This window comes from Lynx rufus, unplaced genomic scaffold, assembly GCF_022079265.1.
Source record: "Lynx rufus isolate CCGP_SWC_20201006 ecotype Redwood Valley unplaced genomic scaffold, mLynRuf1.p SCAF_5, whole genome shotgun sequence".
Classification (NCBI taxonomy): domain Eukaryota; kingdom Metazoa; phylum Chordata; class Mammalia; order Carnivora; family Felidae; genus Lynx; species Lynx rufus.
Genome location: NW_025814867.1, coordinates 156194512 through 156214009, shown reverse-complemented (window position 1 = coordinate 156214009; position 19498 = coordinate 156194512). Strand labels below are relative to the sequence as shown.

At 60.7% G+C, this 19498-nt stretch overlaps 1 protein-coding gene across 1 annotated transcript; it reads right to left on the bottom strand.

The window, feature by feature from the left end:
* Nucleotides 1-1713: 1713 nt before the first annotated feature.
* On the bottom strand, nucleotides 1714-4295 carry CRYAA (crystallin alpha A). Its single transcript, XM_047100104.1, has 3 exons — nucleotides 4107-4295; nucleotides 2982-3104; nucleotides 1714-1923 (listed from the first exon to the last, which is right to left on the bottom strand). The coding sequence occupies exons 1-3, from the start codon at nucleotides 4293-4295 to the stop codon at nucleotides 1714-1716; spliced, it is 522 nt and encodes a 173-aa protein (XP_046956060.1).
* Between the last annotated feature and the right edge of the window lie 15203 nt (nucleotides 4296-19498).

Sequence of the window (19498 nt, the reverse complement as noted above, 5' to 3'; positions counted from 1 at the left end):
TGGGTGAGTGTGCACACGTGTGCCAGTGCATGTGTGCACGTGTGTGGGTGTGTGTATGTGCCTCCGTATGTGCATGTGCACCCAACTGTGTGGGTGAGTACACCTGTGTCTGAGTGTGTGTACGCACGTGTGTGGGTGTGCAATGTGTGTGCGTGTGCACACCTGTGTGGGTGAGTGTGCCAGTGTGTGCATGCAGGCACTGTGCGGGTGTGTGCATGTGTCTGAGTGTGTGCATTGCGGGCACCTGTGTGGGTGCATACGTGTGTGTCTGAGTGTGTGTGTGTGTGTGCGTGTGTGTTGAACAGGGACCACTTCACAGGAGATTCTCCTGTGTGTCCACCTTCTTGGAGGAGTATGGGAGCCACCCCGAGGACCATCCCCCTGACCCCAGCACGGTCCCCAGTGTCCCAGCCCCCACTCCCCCGTGACGCAGCCTAACACCAGCAGTGCCCATCAGGACGCGGCACCTGCTCGCCGTCCGCTCCCAGAGACGAACCTGACCCTCCCCGTGGTCACTGCAGCCTGGGGGCCCCTCTCCCGGGGATGCTGGGGGCCTCTGGGCCTCGTGCCCACCCCCCCACTGCCAGGGCGGGCAGGGAGACGGCCGTCCACACGGGGTGGGGGAGGCTGCCCAGGACGCTGTGCCCTGGTCACCAGAAGCTCCCCGAGGGCGCCCGTGCCCACTCCAATGAGGAGGGGCAGTGAGCGGGGGCGCCCCCACACGCAGAGGTGCACAAGTTCGGACCACACCTGACCACCCTTCCTCACCCCTCGGGGAGCAACGGGGCCAGGGTCCTTCAAGTGCGGCCCCCAGGGAGCCGGGACACAAGCCCCCCCGAGGAGGAGAGTGGCAAGATGGCACTGCCCCACCGGGCACCCTGGGTCCCACAGAGAAGGGGGTCCTGATTCTGTCCACACCCCCACCTCCCCCTCCCTCGGTGCTCTCCACACAAACCCCCTCCTCCCTACCAAGCGGGGGTCTGGGGGGCACTGGGGAGTGGGAGCCAGGAAGTGACCAGGTCGCCTGGAGGCGGCCGGGGTGGACCCTGCCCCCTTCCCACCCGTCAGTTCCGCCCCTGCACCCATGCCACAGGTCATGTGGCCCCGCAACCCCCCCCCCCGGGGGAGACAGCACGACCACCAGACAGCAAATTGCTTGTGTCACCTGCTCTTTATTGACTGCCACAGGCTGCATTCTCATGGGTGGCCGGGTGCCCCGGGAGAGGTGCTACATAGAGGAAGGATGGGGGGAACGCGGTCGGGGAGAGGCTGCCGAGGGCCCAGGCGCACGGGAGGCTCCGCCAGACGGACCTCGGGGCACCCGGGGAACGAGGGCAGGACGCGCAGCCGGACCGTGACACGGGCGCCCGCCGCCCAGGGTCAAGGTGTGCCTGGCTGGCCCTGGGGACCCAGAGGTCGTCCCGAGGTGGCCTCCTCTGGGAGCACGGCGCCGCCGTGTCAGGAAGCGGGGGAGGCGATCACGTCCACCGGGCGGCCAGTGCTGGGATCGGGGCGGCCCCGAGGCCGGGGCACCGCAGGCGGAAGCCCCAAGCCCTCCAGGCTACCCTCCCCAAACCCTCGCTCCCTCAGAGGAAAGGAAAAGGAAATGGAAAGAAGGAAAGCAAATGGAGACCAGCACCCCACTTTCTAGGGCTCCCCCAGACCGATGGGCCGTGGGGGCAGCAGCGGTGGCAGCCGAGGCCGAGGCCGAGCTTAGGACGAGGGCGCAGAGCTGGGCTTCTCCTCCCGCGACACGGGGATGGCTCTCTCGCTGTGGCCAGCATCCACGCCGGACGGGACCTTGGGGCCAGAGAAGGTCAGCATGCCATCCGCGGACAGGGAGCAGGAGAGCGCCGACTGGTCCACGTTGGAAGGCAGACGGTAACGGCGGTGGAACTCACGGGAGATGTAGCCATGGTCGTCCTGGGCGGGGGACGGGGAAGGGCACGGTCAGAGGCGCCAGGGCCGGGGGTGCCGTGGGCCTGACACGGGGAAGGCCCTCCCGGACCTCACGAGGGCCAAACCCGCCACACTCACACGGTGCAGTGGGAGCCAGAAGGCCACGTCGAGAGCTCCTGCTGAGGCTGCCCCCCACCCCCGCCGGCCTCCCCGCCTCCCTGCACAGCCTGGGGCCATTCACGGTCATGGAGCTGGCTCATCAGACCCGTTTCTCTCCAGAATCGCGTGAATGGCTGTCCTAGTCCTGCACGTGACCACATTTGGCCTTCACCCCACAGGCTCAGGGTGTCTGCTTTCCACCCAGCGGGGCCTGAGCAAAAGAACTCTCCCCTTGGCGGGACAGCTTGGTCCCAGCCCCTGGGCCCGACTTGTGTCTCCACGCTGAAACAAGTCACTTGGGCCACAGCGCCGTACGTGGGGGGCAGGAGACACGGAGTCAGGGGTTCACGCACACGCACGCACGCACACAACTGCTCCGACCATTGAGAGGAAAGCCTGGTCTCCGACCCTGGTCTCTGCCAGGTGAGCAGCCACCCCACCTTGAACCAGCTGTGGGGCCACCGATCTCCCTGAGCCGGGCCCTGCCACCTGCCGGCTCCCGATAACGGGGGCGCCGATGACAAAGGGCCGCCGAGAGGTGAACGTGTGAACACACAAGCGTTTGGGGCATCGATGGCCGCCGGCCGCGCTGCAGGGCTCGCCTGCCACAGTTAAGTTTCCACGGAACCCGCATCGGCTCAGAGCTCCTCGCGCCCCCCCCCCCCGCCCGGTGCCCGGAGCTTCCCGAGATCCTCCCTGCTCTGACCCCATCACTGGCACGGCTCGGAAGGAGCCAGGGGCAGCCGGGCGGTACCCGGGCGGGGGTCCCTGCAGACCCCTCACCTGCCAGGGCTCAGGAGCGGCCTCCCTGTCGCTGGGAGGAGGCTTGCTTGTGCGCTCTGGGACAAGCGGGCGTGTGGGGGCACAGTCCCCTCCCTCCTGGGGCGCAGGGTCCCCGGAAGGCGGGGGCCCCTCAGACCCACCTGCCTCTCGTTGTGCTTGCCGTGGATCTCCACAAAGTCCTCCAGCACTTTCACAGTGAGGTCCTCCGGGGAGAAGTGCTTCACGTCCAGGAAGATGACGAACTTGTCCCGGTCGGAGCGGACCTGAAACCCAAACGCTCCCGTGGGCCTCTGCGGTTCGTGCGGGGCCGGCCGGAGCCGGTCCCCCGGCCGTCAGCACAGAAACGCCTTCCACGCATACAGGGCACAGAGTCCCGGGGACCCCTGACTCGGGACCGCGTGGACCCTCGGCCTCAAGACCGTGTGTCTGCTGATGCCTAGCTGGTGATGAGCTGAGAGGCTGGTTATGGTTGGCGGGCAGGTTACGGGTTAGGAGGCTGGTTACGGGTCGCCTGGCTGGCGGGTCAGGGGTTGGCTGACTGGTTGGACCTAGCACATTGAATAAAGTCACAGCCCTCGGCTTCCCTGGTTTCTCCATAAACAGCCCGGGGCCTGACTTCTCCCACAGGCGTGATGTACCCGACGGCCTTGCCGGGCTCGCTGCTCAACCTGCTTCCCTCTCCCCTGCACCGACAGCACTCCCTGGGGACACTCAGCAAGGCTGTTTTTGCTTCTGAGGGCACCGCATCAGCCCTGGGCAGGCCTCTGCTTTTAGGCAGTGAGGGAGACCCAGCCCCTCGAGACCCCGGGACCCTGGGGTCCACCGCAGGGGCTCGGGGAGGGAAGGCCAGCGGTCGCTTCCCTTTGGGCCTGGCCCCGGGCAGGAAACAGACCACACTTTGCGGCTGTGCTGGCCGTCCTGGGGGAGGGGCCCTCCTGGGGACCCGGGGCGGCACAGCGCACCCGCCCAGGCTTCCTGCCGGAAGGGAAGGGTGGACAGCCCAGAGCACAGAGCCCACACTGGCCGTCACACCGGCCGCGGCGGGCCTGCTCGCGGGGCCGCCATCGTGTGGCTGGTGCATCACAAAGCGCACGTGGGTCACGGGCTGATAGAGGACGAGATGGGGCTGGGCTCCGGCTCCCTCTCCAGACCCCTCCTCGGAGGCCCGAGGCGAGGCGAGGCGCGGCTCCACACGGAGCACCGTGCTCCCCCTGCTCCTCCAGCCGCGGCCAGCGGGAGAAAGCAGCCCCCCGGCCAGGTCTTACCTCGGAGATGCCGGAGTCCAGCACGGTGCGGAACAGGGACTGGCGGTAATAGGGGCTGATGGTGGAGGACAGGAAGGGCAGCAGGTCGTACTCGAAGAGACCCTCGCCGAAAAACTGGTCAAACAGCCGGCTGGGGTAGAAGGGGCCCAGCGCACGCTTGAACCAGGGGTGCTGGATGGCGATGTCCATGGCGGGCGTCGGCGATGCAGGGACCCGGGGCTGGTGGGGAGTCGGGCAGGGGCCTCTGGGCAGTGCGGTGGAGAGCTGGGAGGTGAGCCCTCCTTATATACGCCGGCGACAGAATAGAAGCATTAGGGGGATTTGTCTGGAAAGTGTGAGCTCAGGAGGAAGGCTGCCGGGTCAGCAGAAACGTGGCCTGGGCTGAGCGCCCGCCACTCCCAGCCCCCGGCACTGAGGCCCTGACCCGCGCGGAGCCCTGGACTCACCTGGGGGACGGCGAGGACTCATCTCCCACTACTGCGTCGGGGACGCCCCCCGCTTACGTGGCCTGGGTGATCCCACGGCCGCCCCGTGAGTGGGGGCTCATACCCACTTCGCGGATGAGGCGTGGGCTCAGAGGCCACGTACATGATCCCCAAATCTCACAGCTACTGCGGGGAGAGTACCTCACTTTTCAAAACAGAATTACCTCTGTTGCTTCTTTCTGATTGCAAAACGTATACATGGTCGTAAAAATCTCAAGAAAGACAGAAAATACCAGGAAGAAACTAAAAAGTGCCTGTAATTTCTGGGTCCCCCCCCCCCGGTGGCGGGGAGGGGGGGTGGTGACGCGGGGTCTGTGTGTGTCCAGATAGGGAGGCAGGTTTGGTTTTACAAGGGTGGGAGCCCTGTGCCCTGGGCTCCTCTCCGTGGACATCGTCCCTGCGAACTCCTCACTGTGACAAGGCCGCGCATCGGGGCTGTCGTCCGCCAGGCCTGGGGACGGTTTCGCTCCTCCCGCTGTGGCCCTGGCTGGCTGTTGCTCAGAGGGGACCAGCCCCCCCAGGACAGGGCCCTCCCACGCCCCCACGTTTAAGGTGTTTGCTGCCCCTCCGCAGTTCGGCCTCCCGGGAGCCCTGTAGTAACGTGCGGCCACCGCAGGGCAGGGAAGAGCCCGCTCCCGGCCCCTCCCGAGCCAGCTCCTCGCCACACAGTCTGGACCCGAGAAGCTTCTTATTCGTCCTTATACCTCTGCTTCCCAGCACAGCCTCTCACCCGTGTGCACAGGGGCCACGGAAGGGCAGTTACCCGGCACTTAAGGAGGGTTGTGTCGGACACAACTGAGACGGCCTAGGCGTCGAACGTGGGGACTTCAGAGCGTCCCTCGCGCAGCTCCTTCCTGACCAGCCGTGTCCCGTGTCAGAGCCTTCCTCCCCCCCACTTCTCAGCACCTGCTGTGCACGTGGCCCCAGACGGGTGGTAAAGGGCCCTGAAAAACCTGGAAAGGCCAACCTGTGCCCTGCAAGGATGATTCGAGGGAGCAACTCCCCTGGTGTCGGGCAACAAAGACCAAATTAGGGGGGAGATCATCAATGCTTCGGGGGGCGGAGGGCCCCCTCCCTGCCCCAGGCCCGCTCTGGGCCACCCTCTGCCGGTCTCCTTGCGGCCACCCTACACGGCATCTAAGTCTCCATACCCGCCCCCCCCCCCCCAACTGCGGAAACCGGAGAAGTGGAGTTTAGAAGGGCGGGCTGCGTGCCCACTCAGCTCCGAGGAAGGGGAGGGGGTTTCACCGCAGGCCACTCGCCCAGCCGGGCCGCGGGGCGGGGGCGGTGGGTGGCCCCACACAGCGCCGGCTGACTCCTCCCGGTGCCACGAGTGTCCCTCCGGCTGAGTCCTCCGTGGGGGGGTGGGGGGGACCAGCGGGGCCAGGAGGGTGGACAGTGGTTTGACAAGGAAGGAACAGTGGAGCTTCCGACAGATCTGTCTGCCTTCGTTCAAATGTTGGTATTTTGTTCGTCGCCGATTTTGTGCATTCATTTTGATTTTTTAAAACACCGCGTTAAGAAATGATTCATCCCAATGACCCTGTTTCTGGTGCCCCCCTGACCCTGTCGCCCAGGGGAGGGCCTCGCTCTCCTCACCCAGCCCGTGGCTTCCGTGGGGTCGGTGGAAACTTCTGCACCTGCAGGCAGAGATAGAGGCAGTGGCGTCTGAGCACAGCCCCGTCCCCTGGGCCACGCGGCGCAGGGAGGCTGAGGGTCCCCCAAGACCCTTCAGACTCGCGCGGGTGCCCGGGCGCACACACGCCTTGCACAACTGCGCCTTCCGGGGTCTGGAATCCCGTGCGCGGCAGCCGACGGGAGCAGAGACCTCCGTGGGGCACGGGACGCAGAGCCGGCCGGGCCCCTAGTGGTGGCCTTCAGCGTGAGGCGGCACCGAGGCTTTGGGATCGGAAGCGACGAGGACCAGCCGTGTCGCGCACGTGTGTGCAAATTCACCCTCGCCTCACCCTCCCCCCCCCCCCCCCGCCTCGGCACAGCCCCTCAGGAACCCAGATTCTGGGAAAAGAGGACCCTTTTATTCTGGGCCTGGAGTCCTCCTTGGGTGACCCTGAAGAGGTCGCTTCCAAGCCTCAGTGGTGACAGGAGCTGTTGGCCATGCGCTGAGGACCCAAGGAGGGGACGTGCACACGCCCAGGGACAAGCTGCCTGTCCCCGCCTGGGCCTCGGGCTGCAGGCTCCGGGCCGTGAGACAGGCATGCACGAAAACCAGCCCAGGAACCCCTGGTCCCCCGGCCGACGGCGCTGGCGTTGGCCGTGGAGCCGGTTTCTAAGGTCCCAAACTGGTCAGGCTCCCAGGTGCCGGTTCCTGCCTCCGACCTCTGCAGTTGGACGTATCTCCGTGCCTCAACAGAAGAGTCCACATCAGCCATGATCGCCCACACGAAGACTCAGACCTGGAGTTATTTCGGTCATTGGGCCTCCGCCGGTGCCCTCGCCGCCTGGTTAAAAGGCACAGTGAAAACCTACCGCGAACCGTGAGGCGAACCGTTTCCCGGCAGGTGTTACTTTGCACGTTAAGTGTTTCCCTGAATTTGAGTTGTAGCTTTAAGGTTGAATACAGTCTTCATTTTTATTGTTAAGTGTTTGTTTTAAAGAACACATCAGCCAAGGCATGGTTCCCCGTGCGAAGGGAGTGTTCCCAAAGGGCCCTGCTCTGGGTCTCCAGGCCTCTGACCTTGGGCTCCTCTGGGCTACTTTCCGGCATCCCGGAAGGTTCTCGCAGCTCTACAAGAGTGAATTGGACCCCATCGCTGTCCGAGGCAGACCTGACACCCACCCACCCCAAGATGCTCTCTGTAAAGACCTCGGGTCGACGTCACGCTCAGGGGTCGGGGCCGGACCTCAGCCCTGCCTCTGACCTCCAAGGCTGCAGCCGGCCAGGTCACCAGAGACGGGGCACGCGGCGAGAGTCCGCTCCAGGATGTGGGAGGAGCAAGATGTCCTTCTTCCTGTACCTCCCGGCGGGTGGGGGCAGGGGCCACCTGGGGCGGCGGCCCCAGTCCCCAGGAGCCCTGAGCTCCGGCCCTGACAGCACCTGTGAGGACAGTGCGGCCCCCAGCGCCCTCGGTGCCCGCAGCCCCTCTCTTCTGTCCTTTCCACACTTCCCACACCCAGAAGCCGGCTTTTAATGATGAGACACTCTTGCAAAAAGTTCTCTGTAAACCCAGCTTTTTAACAGAGGACTGGACTCTGCTTTTTATTTTATTTTAAATAAAATTTTTATCATAAGAGCGATACATTGCCATCACGAAGGATTCGGGCAGATCAGAAAAATCTAAAGGTGGGGGACGAACCCATCATCCTACCAGACCCTGAGTATTTATGGAGAGGAAAACTGTAGGTCTCCCGCGTTCTGCTGAGGGGCTGGTGCCCAGCGGCTTGGGAGCCAACCGGAAGTCATTCCCAAAAGATGAGCCACCAGTCCAATAACGTACTCAAGGGATGTGAGGAGGGGCCAGCTGAGGGCCCCGGGAGGTAGGGTCCTGGGTGCCAGATGCCAGACACAGCCACAGGTCCTCACTGTGACAAAGACACCCCCGCCTCAGATGGGGGCAGAGACGCCTGCTGCCTTCACGCTGGGCGGTGAGTCGGATCGTCCCCGGTCGTGCCCAGCCACCAGGCCTTGGACTCCCGCCCTGTGCAAGTCCCTACTGACCAAGGCAGGCTGTGCCCTGACTTTCTGTCCCTCTGGCCCGTCCTGGAGACCCCAGCAGAGTTCTGCCCAGCCATGGCACCTGTAAGGCCACCTCCAGGACAGAGAAGAACCCAGGAAGTGCACGGGTGTCTCGCTCTGACATCTGGGCCAGGTCTGTGCAGGGCAATGGCAGGGGGGAGGGGAGGCCCAGGCCCCAGGTTCGCTGGGGAGGGACCGGGGCAGGGGGCCGTCCCTCCTCCTGGGGGACTGTGTGAGGCTGGCGAACGTGGGTCTCCAGTGTGGCCACTCTTTACTCGCCATCTCTCAGCCCTGCCCACAGCTCCCCAAACCCGGCTTCCTGGAGAGTCACTGTCCCCCTCCACCTTGTCCAGGACCGAGACTCTGGAGAGAACATGACTGGCCCCGAGGCCGTCCCCTGCCCCAGCGACCAGGGCCTACCTTGGCCTGAGAGGCAGGCAAGGTTGCCACGGGGTGGGGAGGAGTCTGCAAAGGGGGGGGGGGCAGCCAGCCGAGGACGCCAGAAGGTGACTGCAAGGCCCCCACCCGGGGCTCAGCCCTCAGCACACTGGGGGCAGCCACTGCTGGTGTCCAGCCTGTCAGTGAGCAGACGGCCGCCCGGCTGCACAGATACGGTGGCCCCCGGGCAAGCTGGTTCCAGCGAGGCCCCAGCTGGCCCTGCCGGGAGCCCAGCACCTCCCGTTCCGCCCGGGATGGCCCGTTGGCTGGACCCACATCGCAGGTTAAAGAAAAAAGGAAACAACGTCCTAACACTCAAAGAAAAAAAGTCCGTCTCTCCTCAAGCCAAGGAAAGAAATGGGCCCGCAGATGATTCCGCTTACGTCAACAGGTCTGCTGAGGTCCTGTCACTCCCGTGCGAGGCACGGAGGCGGCCCACACAGTCAAGGCAAACCACTGCCCACGTGGTCCTGCCCTGCAGGCGTGGAGAACTGAGGCATCGTGGGAGGGGCTCCCTAGGGTGGGCGGTGAGCTGAAGGCCGAGGGGCGGGCATGCCTTGAGTGCCTGACGCCGAGGGCTCTGGGCCAGAAAGGGCACAGGGCTGAAGGAGTCCGTGGGGCAGGGGAGGGGGACCATGCACGTCAGGGTGGGCCTTGGGGAGGCCCTGCACGCGCCTGTGTCTGTGTGTCTGTGTGTGTGTGTGTGTGTGTGTGTGTGTGTGTGTTTGGGGGAGCGGGAGCTACAGTTCCTGAGATCATCTTTCTCTGCTATCTAAGCACATCAGGACGTGGCAGGAGCTTCCGTCAGACCCTGGCAGAGCCCCCGTGGGCAGGAGCCGGCCTGAGGGCGCCCGTCCCCGGGGGTGCTGGGGGCGGGGGGGGCGGGGTGTGCTGTCCTCTGTGCATTGTTCCCAGGAGGCCGGCTTAGGTTTAAGCCCGTTCTCAGCCATTTGCATTCCGCTGCATTCGCGCTAAATGCCAGCCCTCCTCGCACAAAGGCTGGTATGTGCTTCATCCACAGGATTCCCAAAAGGCTGGCAGGTCGCCCGAGCGCGCGCCAAGCCCCGGCACCCCGATTTTCCGCTCCAGGGACCGGCGGGCCGCGCCCACAGATGCCCACCACGCGGGCCTGGGGCTCTGCTGTGCGTCAGCGGCTCGCACCCGGGCTGAGCCCCAGGCTCTCCACCAGGTCAAGGTGGGTGCATGTGGGCAACCCACGACCCCGTCGCCGCGGGAGGACGCTGCGGGGTCCTCCAAACGCCGCGTGACAGGGACTCAGACAGGGTCCTGTCACAGCAGGTCGTGTTAGGCCTCGGACAACGGGGCCCCATCCGCTCACCGACACTTGGTATGTTCAGTCACTTTTTCCTGGGGAAAAGTATTTATCCTCATGACAAAATTTCTCCTACGTTCTCGAAAGCAGAGAGAATGGCACAGCGAGCGGCCGTGTCCACGTCAACCAGAGCTGGCAATTCATGGAAGTTTCTGCCCTGTTCGCTCGTCTCCCTTTCTTTCCTTTGCTGAGGATTTCAAAGCAGAGCCCAGACCTCCCGTGGTGCCGTCTCCTGCTCCCCGCTTCTCTGGGGAGAACGGGCCCTTCCTTGTAGAGGCACAAACCCTGTTCTGTCTGTGACCGCGTCGGTCACCATTTCGTGCCATCCTCCAAAGCCTGGTCCCCGACTAGACGCTCCCGATTGTCTCACTGCTGATTTGTTCCCACCAAGACCCACACCCAAAAAAGACGTAGACGTCCTTTTTCTGAAGCGCTTTCTGCATTATTCCAACGGTCACGGGTGCTTTTCTGGCTTTGATCTGTTAAAAGGTGACCCATGGGAACAGGCTGTCCAATGTCAGACGGCCCTCCAGGCTGGAGCTAACCCAGCTGGGTCTCAGCCCCACTCCTCAGAAAAGAGCTTGGGGCAACGCACGGGCTGGACACCCTGCCTGGGGGGGAGTCCCAGGGAGACCGAAGTGAGGGGTAAAAAAATACAACGCAGCGAACATGGTACAAATAGTATAGGACAGAGAGAACACAATAGCCAGCATGACGTGCCGTGACACTTCCCGCAGCCCCAGCAGGTGCACCGCGGGAAGGCGATTTCACTGCTGGCTCCTGGCTCCCGCCGCCCACGTGGTGGACCCGTCCTTCCTGGGTCCCCCCCACCCCCGCAGCCACGGGAGAAGCACAGCCACCGGGGGTGGCACCGGGCAGCCTGAGGGCGGTGCCCCAAAGCCCCCACCATGCGGGGGGCCCCCACACCCCCGCGCCAGCCTGCCTCCCTCCGTCTTAGAGGATGGGCGGTGAGCTCAGTTGGCTAGTCCCATTCAGAGTGTTGCCTGTGTGTAACTGCTCTTTCTTGATCTGTCCTTACCTGGTTTTCATATCGGAGTTGAGAGGTGTGTTTGCCTCACAAAACGGGGTGGGGGGGGCATGCCTTCCGTTTTCCTTTTCTGTGAAACGGAAACCATTGCTGGTTTAGTGAAACACCTGTGATGTTTTCTATTTGGGGACATTTTTTCTACTGGTCCCATTTTTTTTTTAATTTTTTTTAACATTTATCTTTTTTTTTTAACATTTATTTATTTTTGAGACAGAGAGAGACAGAGCATGAACGGGGGAGGGTCAGAGAGAGAGGGAGACACAGAATCGGAAGCAGGCTCCAGGCTCCGAGCTGTCAGCACAGAGCCCGACGCAGGCCTTGGACCCACGAACTGTGAGATCGTGACCTGAGCCAAAGTCAGACGCTTAACCGACTGAGCCACCCAGACACCCCCGTGTTTCAATAATTTCTGCTCCTATGCCTATGTTCTTGCTTCTATGTTTTGCGGATTCATCCTACCATCATTTTTTTATGTGGTTACTCGCCTCTCTCGTAAGCATCTGGGGGGCAAGTCCTCCCCCATCCCTGAGCTGCAGCTCACAGGGTTTGGTGATGAGTCGGCCCCACCCCCCACCCCCCACCCCCCACCCCCCGCCAGGAGCCCACCCCACTGCCTGGCTCAGAATGGCTCAGAACATTTCACACGCAAACACGGGTCAAAGCAGCACAGACGAGGCTGTGGTTAGACACTGGGGCTCGACTGAATGTTCATGTGTGGGTTTCTCTCTACCCCCACCCTGACCCAAAACTGGTTCGAGGCAGATAATGAGGACTCGAGCCTGTGTGACTAAGAATTCTCGGGAAGGGAGAAGGCCTTTGGAACGAGCAGCCGTGGAGGTGAACTTAGCCCCAGCCTCCACGGGCGGAGTCTGGTGGGTGAAGAGGGCCTACGCACACAGCCTGACAACAACAAAGCTTTACGAGCCCCGTCATTGTCCCGGGGATGTGCTAAGAGTCTTGCGTGAATGGACTCACTGACCCGTCACAAAAACTCTGAGGTCGGAGCGGTCGTGATCCCGGCGGCCCGGGGGACGGCAGCCAGGGCGTGCGTGGGGGAACAGACAGCCCGTGCAACCCCCGGCAGCGGAGGCAGGGCCGAGCCCAGCCCACCCCCCTCTCCAGGCTCAGTGTCAAGTGCCTTCCTTTGCTTTTCTGGATAAATCACGCCTCACCACCCATCGTCACCATCGGACGTCCAGACCCCTCACCCATCCCAACTTTTGCTTAAACCTCTCGGACTTTTCGGTGGACGATTCCATTTGTACCACGGCCCGGAGGGGAGCACTCAGCAGCTGGCGGGAAGCAGAGTGAGCGGCCATCGGCCGGCTGTGTGGACAGACGTTCACGCAGGTGCTTAGGGAAGGAGGGGAGACACACAGCGCCTGGCCGGCAGGGAGGCAGCAGCCGACTCGCTGACGATGGCTGAACACAGCACCGGGGTGGAGGGACGAGGCCACGCGTCCCCAGCCAGACGCTGCACCCAGCTAAAGGGAGGGGACAGTCACACCTGGCAGCGGATGGAAAACGGGAGAGCAGGTGCCGCGTGTCGGGCACAGCGCCCCCTGCCTGGACCCCGCTCACGCAGAGTGTGTGACTCCCCACTAGGGGGCGCTGCCAGGAAGAAACGGCGTCATGGGGAGGGGTCTCTGTACAGGGCCCCCAAAGCAGACCCCAGGGGAAGGGCCTTCCGCTGGGTGGCCCCGGAATCAGGAGCGACAAGGAGGGTGAGGCGGGGAAGGGAGAAGACCAGCGAAAGTCCCCTTAATGGGATGGTGACTGATGTGGGTGACTGGGACCGCAGCCCGTGCGGCCCCCAAGGATGTGCCTCAGTATGGGCCACCCGAGGGACAGAAGCGGGGGTGTCTGGCCCAACACTGCCCCTCCTTGTTGAAGGTTGCTCCCGAGGACGTCAGCTCCGTGTTTCTGGACACTTTCACGGGGGCTGAGCAGCCCTGAGGTCCTAGAGCAGAGAAGCAGGGGGCCGACACCCCACAGCAATGCCCCTGTAGCCGTGGAGGGCTCAGAGGCCTCCCGGGCGCTCAGGGCGAGGCAGCGACAGGGTCTAGATGGGGGTGTGAGTGGGTGAATGGGCATCAAGTCAGAGACCATGAAACAGACCGAAGCAGGTGCCTAAGTCCAGGAAACAGACCGAATGGGATGGCAGCTGGAGAGATGGGTGGATAGATAGATAGATAATAGGTAGATAGATAGTAGATAGATAGATAATAGATAGATAGATACGGATAGATAAGTGGATAGATAGATAGATAACAGATAGATAATAGATGGTTAATAGATAGATGATAGATAGATAGATACATAGATAGATAGATAATAAATAGATATGGATAGATGGGTGGATAGATAGATAGATGATAAATAAATGACAGGCAGACAGAGATGGATAGATAGATAAATAGACAGACAGACAGATAATAGAGAGATGATAGATAATAGATAAGACACGGACAACACAGCACAAAATTTGATTTGAGGAACTGGCTCACGCAGTCGTCAGGGATGCCCAGACTGAAATCTGCAGGGCAGGCCAGCAGCCTGGAAATCCAGCTAAGAATTGAGATGTGGTCTCGAGTCCGAACGGCGCAGGGCAGCAGGCTAGACGCTCGGGCAGGGTTTCCAGGCGGCATTCTTGAGGGAGACAGAACTCCTTCTTGCGGACACCCACTCTTCATTCCTGAGGCCTTCAACGGATTGGGTGAGGCCCACCCACGTTGTGCTTTACCCAAAGTCCACCGATTTAAACGTTAATCTTACCTACGAAACAGCTTCCCGGCCGCATCTAGCCTGGCGTTCGAGCACACAACCAGCCAGCACAGCCCAGTGAGGTCAACACATAGCATTAGCGGCTGGTAATTGTGTCCGAGCCCCGAAGCAAGGTCGCTGTGCACCCACAAAACGCCCTCTGCCTCCTCCCCTGCTAAGTGCGTGATGCTTCCTCCCTGCCCAGGCAGGGGCTCTCCGGCTTTCTGACGACCTGCCTCAGGCCACCAGCTAGAACGACGGCCCGGTGACAGGTGCCTTCTGACAGCTTCTTACCAAGATGCCACATTTCCCCGTCATCTACATGTCATAGACCAACCCGTTCGCCTGCAGGTGTGTCCCTGTGTCCCCTGATGGACGGCCTTATCCGGGGTCACCAGGGGTCGCTAAACACCGAGTGACGACATGCCAGGCCCATGCCGAGCCCTGGTGACAATCTGGCGAACGGTGACTCGGGCTCCGTCCTCAAGTCCCAGAGATACAAGGGTGTCCGGGGGACTCCAGGCCCGTCTCCATCCAGTTCCGCCCCCACAACTCCACCCAAACTTCTCTCTGGGGTGCCAAGTCGGTGGTCTTTTCTCGGCTCTCCCCGGCCTGGCCTCTGTGCACCTGACCATTCCCCCATCCCCCACCCCATCTCCACCGGACTTCTGGGCCCTCAGCATCCTGCCCCTCCTCCAGCCTCAGCAGCCATACCCCCCGTTCCCAGCTCATCAACGTGGGGCGCCCCCTCCCCTTTCTGTCCACACTCCTCCCCGGTTCATCCCGCCAAGCTCCCTGCTTCCGCTGCCGTCTCTGAGCTGCTGCTGCCGGAGCTCCTCCCCACGTGGCCGCCCGCCTGACGGCATCCCAGCTTCGTGTCCCCTGAACCCAGCTCTCCGTGCTCACCCCAACCTGCTCCTCCCACAACCTTTCCGGTCTCAGCTGCTCAGGCCGAAACTTGATTTCAGGCTTGACTCCTCTCTTCTGTCACACCTGTCATGACTGCATGGTGTCCCCCTAAAATCCATATGTTGAACCCCTGACCCCCAATATGACTGTATGTGCGGTGGAAGGAGGTGATTAACGTTTAATGAGGTGCTAAGGGTGGGGCCCTGATCCGATGGGCCTGGTATCCTCGTAAGAAGAGGAAGAGACACCAGAGATCCTCATCCCCAGAGAAAAGGCTCCACAAGGGCACGGCAGGAAGGTGGCCGTCTGCAAGCCAAGGAAGGAGGCCCCAGGAGCCAACCCCACCGCCCTCCAGCCTGTAGAGCTGCGGGAGAATAATGTGTGTTGTTCACACGACCTGGTCTGTGGTGCCATTACAGCGGCCCTGACAGACTGGCACGCCCCCTACCTGGACTTATCAGCAAATCCTGTCACCTCTACCCACAGAGAATATTCCAGATTCATCCACCACGTATGGGTCACTTAGGCCACTCATGGCTCCAAACCTTGCCTGATGTCCCATCTCACCCAAAGTCTTGACTGTGACTGGCAATATCTTTCACGATCTGGCCCCACCCTCCCCTCGTTGTACATGCTTCAGCCACACCGGCCCCTTGTGGTTGCCCAGGTGTGCTGGGCACCCTCCTACCCCGGGGCCTTTGCACCTCCCGTTCCCTCAGCACAGGAAGCTTTTCCTTAAGTTATCTGTATGGCTAGGACGCTCACTTCCTTGAGATCTTTGCCCGGAAAACACCTTGTCTATGACAGCTTCCCCCTGTGACATTGCTTGGTCCGCCGTAAGCATATGTTTTGCTTTGGGCAAGGGAGGGTTCATAGGCATAAGTTTAGCCACATTCCCTTGGATGTGCACCTCGATGTGCTTGCATAATTGGCCCTGCACCATGAGAGAATACACCCAGGTAGCCACAGCTCCACCTGTCTGGACCCCGGAAGAGAAACGCATGCAACAGACCTAAGCCCAACCCGATGCCTGAAGCAGAAACTCCCAGTCAAACTGCAGACCCACGAACAGGAAATAAGTGTTGGTGGTTATAAGTCACAAAGGTTCGGGGGTACTTGTTATGTAGCATTATCACAGTACGAGCTAACTGATACACAAGGACTTCCTCCCAAGACATTTCACATCCTCCTTCCCTTTTTCAATTGCTTTCTCCTCGATACTTATTCTCCCCTAACACACATTATATTCTCCTATTTATCTTGCTAATTGTCCGCCTTGTCTCCAAGAAGCCCCCTGAGAACGGGAATTTTCCCCTGTTTTGTTCACCACTGGGTTCCATGCCCAAGAGAAGGAGGCACTGGACAAACATCGTTGGATGAATGAAAGAACTGATGTGACACTAGAGCTAAGTCCTGGTGCAGTGGGAAGATGTACAGGGAGCTGGTAACCTGGGCCCGGAGAACGGGGTGGGCTCTCCAGAGGCAGCAATGGAAATCCCGGGTGGGAACGCTGACTTACCAAATGCAGAGCTCCCAGAGAACTGTTCCTTTTACCAAAGAGATAAAGCCACCCAGGATGGGTAGCAATGGGCAATACTGAGGCGGAGAGAGGGAGAACGTCGTAAGATCCCGTGCGCGTTAGCAGAGGTCTCTCGCCGGCCATCAGTACAGCCGGGAACAGCTCTCTCCCAGGGTCTGCTTCTCAGGCCCCTTCTATGCGAACGCTAGAGCAACCAGAAGTACCCACCCTTCACTGAGCACCTGCCATGCGCCACACTGACTGAATACAACTACGGAAAAGACAGTTCCTGCCTTCAGAGAGCTCACAGTCCCATGAGAGAGACAGGCAGGCCAACAGACTCTCCGTCAGGGAGAAATGGAACCAGCAGCAGAGAGAGGGAGGTCGGTGGCAAGTCTGAAAGTTACAGTTTCTAGCCTGCCCAGGCGAGAAATTCAGGCAGAATTTCTTCCTCCCCGGAAGACCTCCGTTTTTGCTCTAAAGGCCTTTTGACACACTGACCAAGGCCCATTCATCTGATCTAGAATAATCTCCTTCAAAGGCACCTGATGGTGGAGGTTACCCGCACCTACAGAACACCCTCCCAGTGTCCTATGGAACCCCAGGGGGACCGTGGCCTGCCCAAACTGCCACAGAAAACTGCAGAAAACTGCACTCGAAACCAGTCAAAAAGGTACATTCTACATCATGTATGTTTCACCACACACACGCGAACCCTAACCATCACGGGCTGCGGTCTGCGTGAACGTCCGTGTCTGGAGACCTCCCAGGAGGTGTGACAAACCTCACCTGGAGACCCAGAAGACACCCCACCCTGCCACTTCCGATGGCCGGAAGAGGTTTGCAGCCACGGCCAAGCTGGGCCCAGGCTGACCCTCGACTGCGTGCTCCCGGTGACGGGTGCAGCACCCCTGCTCGCCCCCACGAGCGCGGCACCACCTACCGCTCCAGCTGCAAAGCTAAAAGAACCACCCTGGGGTCATTTCCAGCTCTCCTTCCGTTGTGTCAATCAGCTGCTGTGGTGGGCAGAGTGATGCCCCCCAAGACGTCCGGCCCCCAATCCTCAGAACCTGTAAATATGCTTATTCGGCACAGGGGACCTTGCAGACGGGATTAAGTTAAACATCTCGAGCGGGGATGTTACCAGATGTGCCCAGTGTCGTCACGGGGCCCCTAGAAGGGAAAGAGGGAGACGGGAGGGTCAGAGAAAAAGCTGTGACCAGGCAAACAGAGGTCAGAGTGATAAGGGCCCTGAGTTAAGGAAGGGGGGGCAGCCTCTAGAGGCTGGAAAAGGTGAGGACTCTCCCTAAAGCCTCCAGAAGGAATGCAAGTCTATAAACACTTTGACCCGGGCCCAGTGAGACCCATTTAGACCTCTGACCTCTGCTGAAAGACAATCGGTTTGTGTTGGTTTAAGCCACTCAGTTTGAGGTTAACAAAAGCCTTGCAGGTATGCACGGCATAACATTACTTGTAAACTGTAACAACCAAATCTACGGTGAGGATCCTGATTTAGATAAACACTCCGCAAAAAGACATTTTTGAGACAGTTGGGGAAATCTGAACACAGACCATTATATTATTAAGAAGTTATGGCTGGGGCGCCTGGGTGTCTCAGCCTGAGCTCCGCCAGTCGAGCACCCGACTTCGGTTCAGGTCGTGATCTCACAGTTCGTGAGTTCAAGCCCCACATCGGCTCTGCACTGACAGCTCAGAGCCTGGAGCCTGCTTCGGATTCTACGTCTCCCTCTCTCTCTCTGCCCCTCCCCCGCTTGTGTGCATGTGAGCTCTCTCTCAAAATAAATAAATAAACCTCGTTTTAAAAAAATGAAGTTATCGCCGTGTTAGGTATGACCGTGGTACAACTGTGTAAAAAATCCCTGTCCTTAGAGGAATATTCTGAAGCAGGTAGGGGGTGAGATGGCATCATGTCCAGATCTGGTTTAAAATACGAGGCGGGGAGGGCAGCCGGAAACCAGGACGGACCAAGGGAAAGTGGACGTTTGACGACCCCTGAGTGATGCCGCAGGGGCGTCACTGCACCGTCTGCCTTCGTGCGGGTGACTTCCGGGGTCACAGAGGACAGCCCTCACTGTGCAGAACATCTTGCTCCTTTACCGCAGGCCCTTGGGTGTGCCTCGCCCCTTCTTGGAGCCGGTTGAGACCCTACTTCCCGCGTGCACAGGAACACGACCAAGCATTGCCACGGGAGCCACACTCTGGGTGCCTCGAGTTGGGCTCGTTATGAATAAGGTCCCAGGAATGGTCTTTGCACACGCGTTCCTGTAGGAGCGTTTCTGTGAGTCACATTCCCAGAAGTGAAATCGCTGGGTCAAATAATCCGATTTCAGTCGAGACGAGAGCTACATCTCCCTCCTCACCCTCTCCATGAACTCACAAAAGCAGAAGTAGAAAGAACAAAGATCATGTTTACAGCCTCTTGGGTCTCTCGGGGAATTGTGCAAGCGGCTTTCCCTAAATCGCGTTAGATATGCACGAAGGGTCCGTCCTGTGTTGAAACAGATGCGAGTCTCTACACTGGCTTCTGTGGGGTTTTCCAAGATGCTCGCCCGTTAGAAGGGAAATAAAGGAAACCCCCTCGGTGGCCAGCAGCACACAGAGGGCCGTCTTCAGTCGGCTTCGGGGCTGGCAGGGGGTGGCCAGCCGTGGTCTTTGACCCTCCCTAGGACATAGCCTCGGGGTCTGTGACAAGACACTTCCTCCCTGTAACGGGAGCCCTCTCAAAAACCAGGGGTTTTCCGCGCTCCCGGCAGCCCGTAGAGCAGGCGGCCTCACTTAAGCATCTGTGTACGTGAATGAGTTTGGGCAGAAAAATTCCCCGGATTGTGACTTACTCATGTTTCCACCCCCAAGGGCCGGTGCGCGGTGGGGGTTCGGGAAAATCATCCTTAGAGAATGAGTGAACGATTTCATTGCCTTCTGGGCCTGTGCTCACCACTGCCTTCCCCTGAGACCTGGACACCGAGGAAGAGAGAGTTCTGACCAGCAGGCTAGCACGCGTGGGAGGGATAGCCCCGTCCTCATCCACCTGCCCGCCCTCTGCCCGAGGCTCACCCTCGGGGGCCGTCTGGGCAGAGCCACCAGCCCCTCGGTTCCAGCCAGCCAGAGGCTCTGGGGAGCACCGACGCCTCGTTTGTAGCCCCGAAGCCCTCCAGCTCCCGTCACACCCCGCACCGCCCTCC

Coding starts and splice junctions, on each gene's coding strand:
- CRYAA (XM_047100104.1), bottom strand. CDS start 4,295: ATGGACATCGCCATCCAGCACCCCTGGTTCAAGCGTGCGCTGGGCCCC. Junction 3,105..4,106: donor TGGACTCCGGCATCTCCGAG/GTAAGACCTGGC, acceptor TTTGGGTTTCAG/GTCCGCTCCGACCGGGACAA. Junction 1,924..2,981: donor GCAAGCACAACGAGAGGCAG/GTGGGTCTGAGG, acceptor TCCCCCGCCCAG/GACGACCATGGCTACATCTC.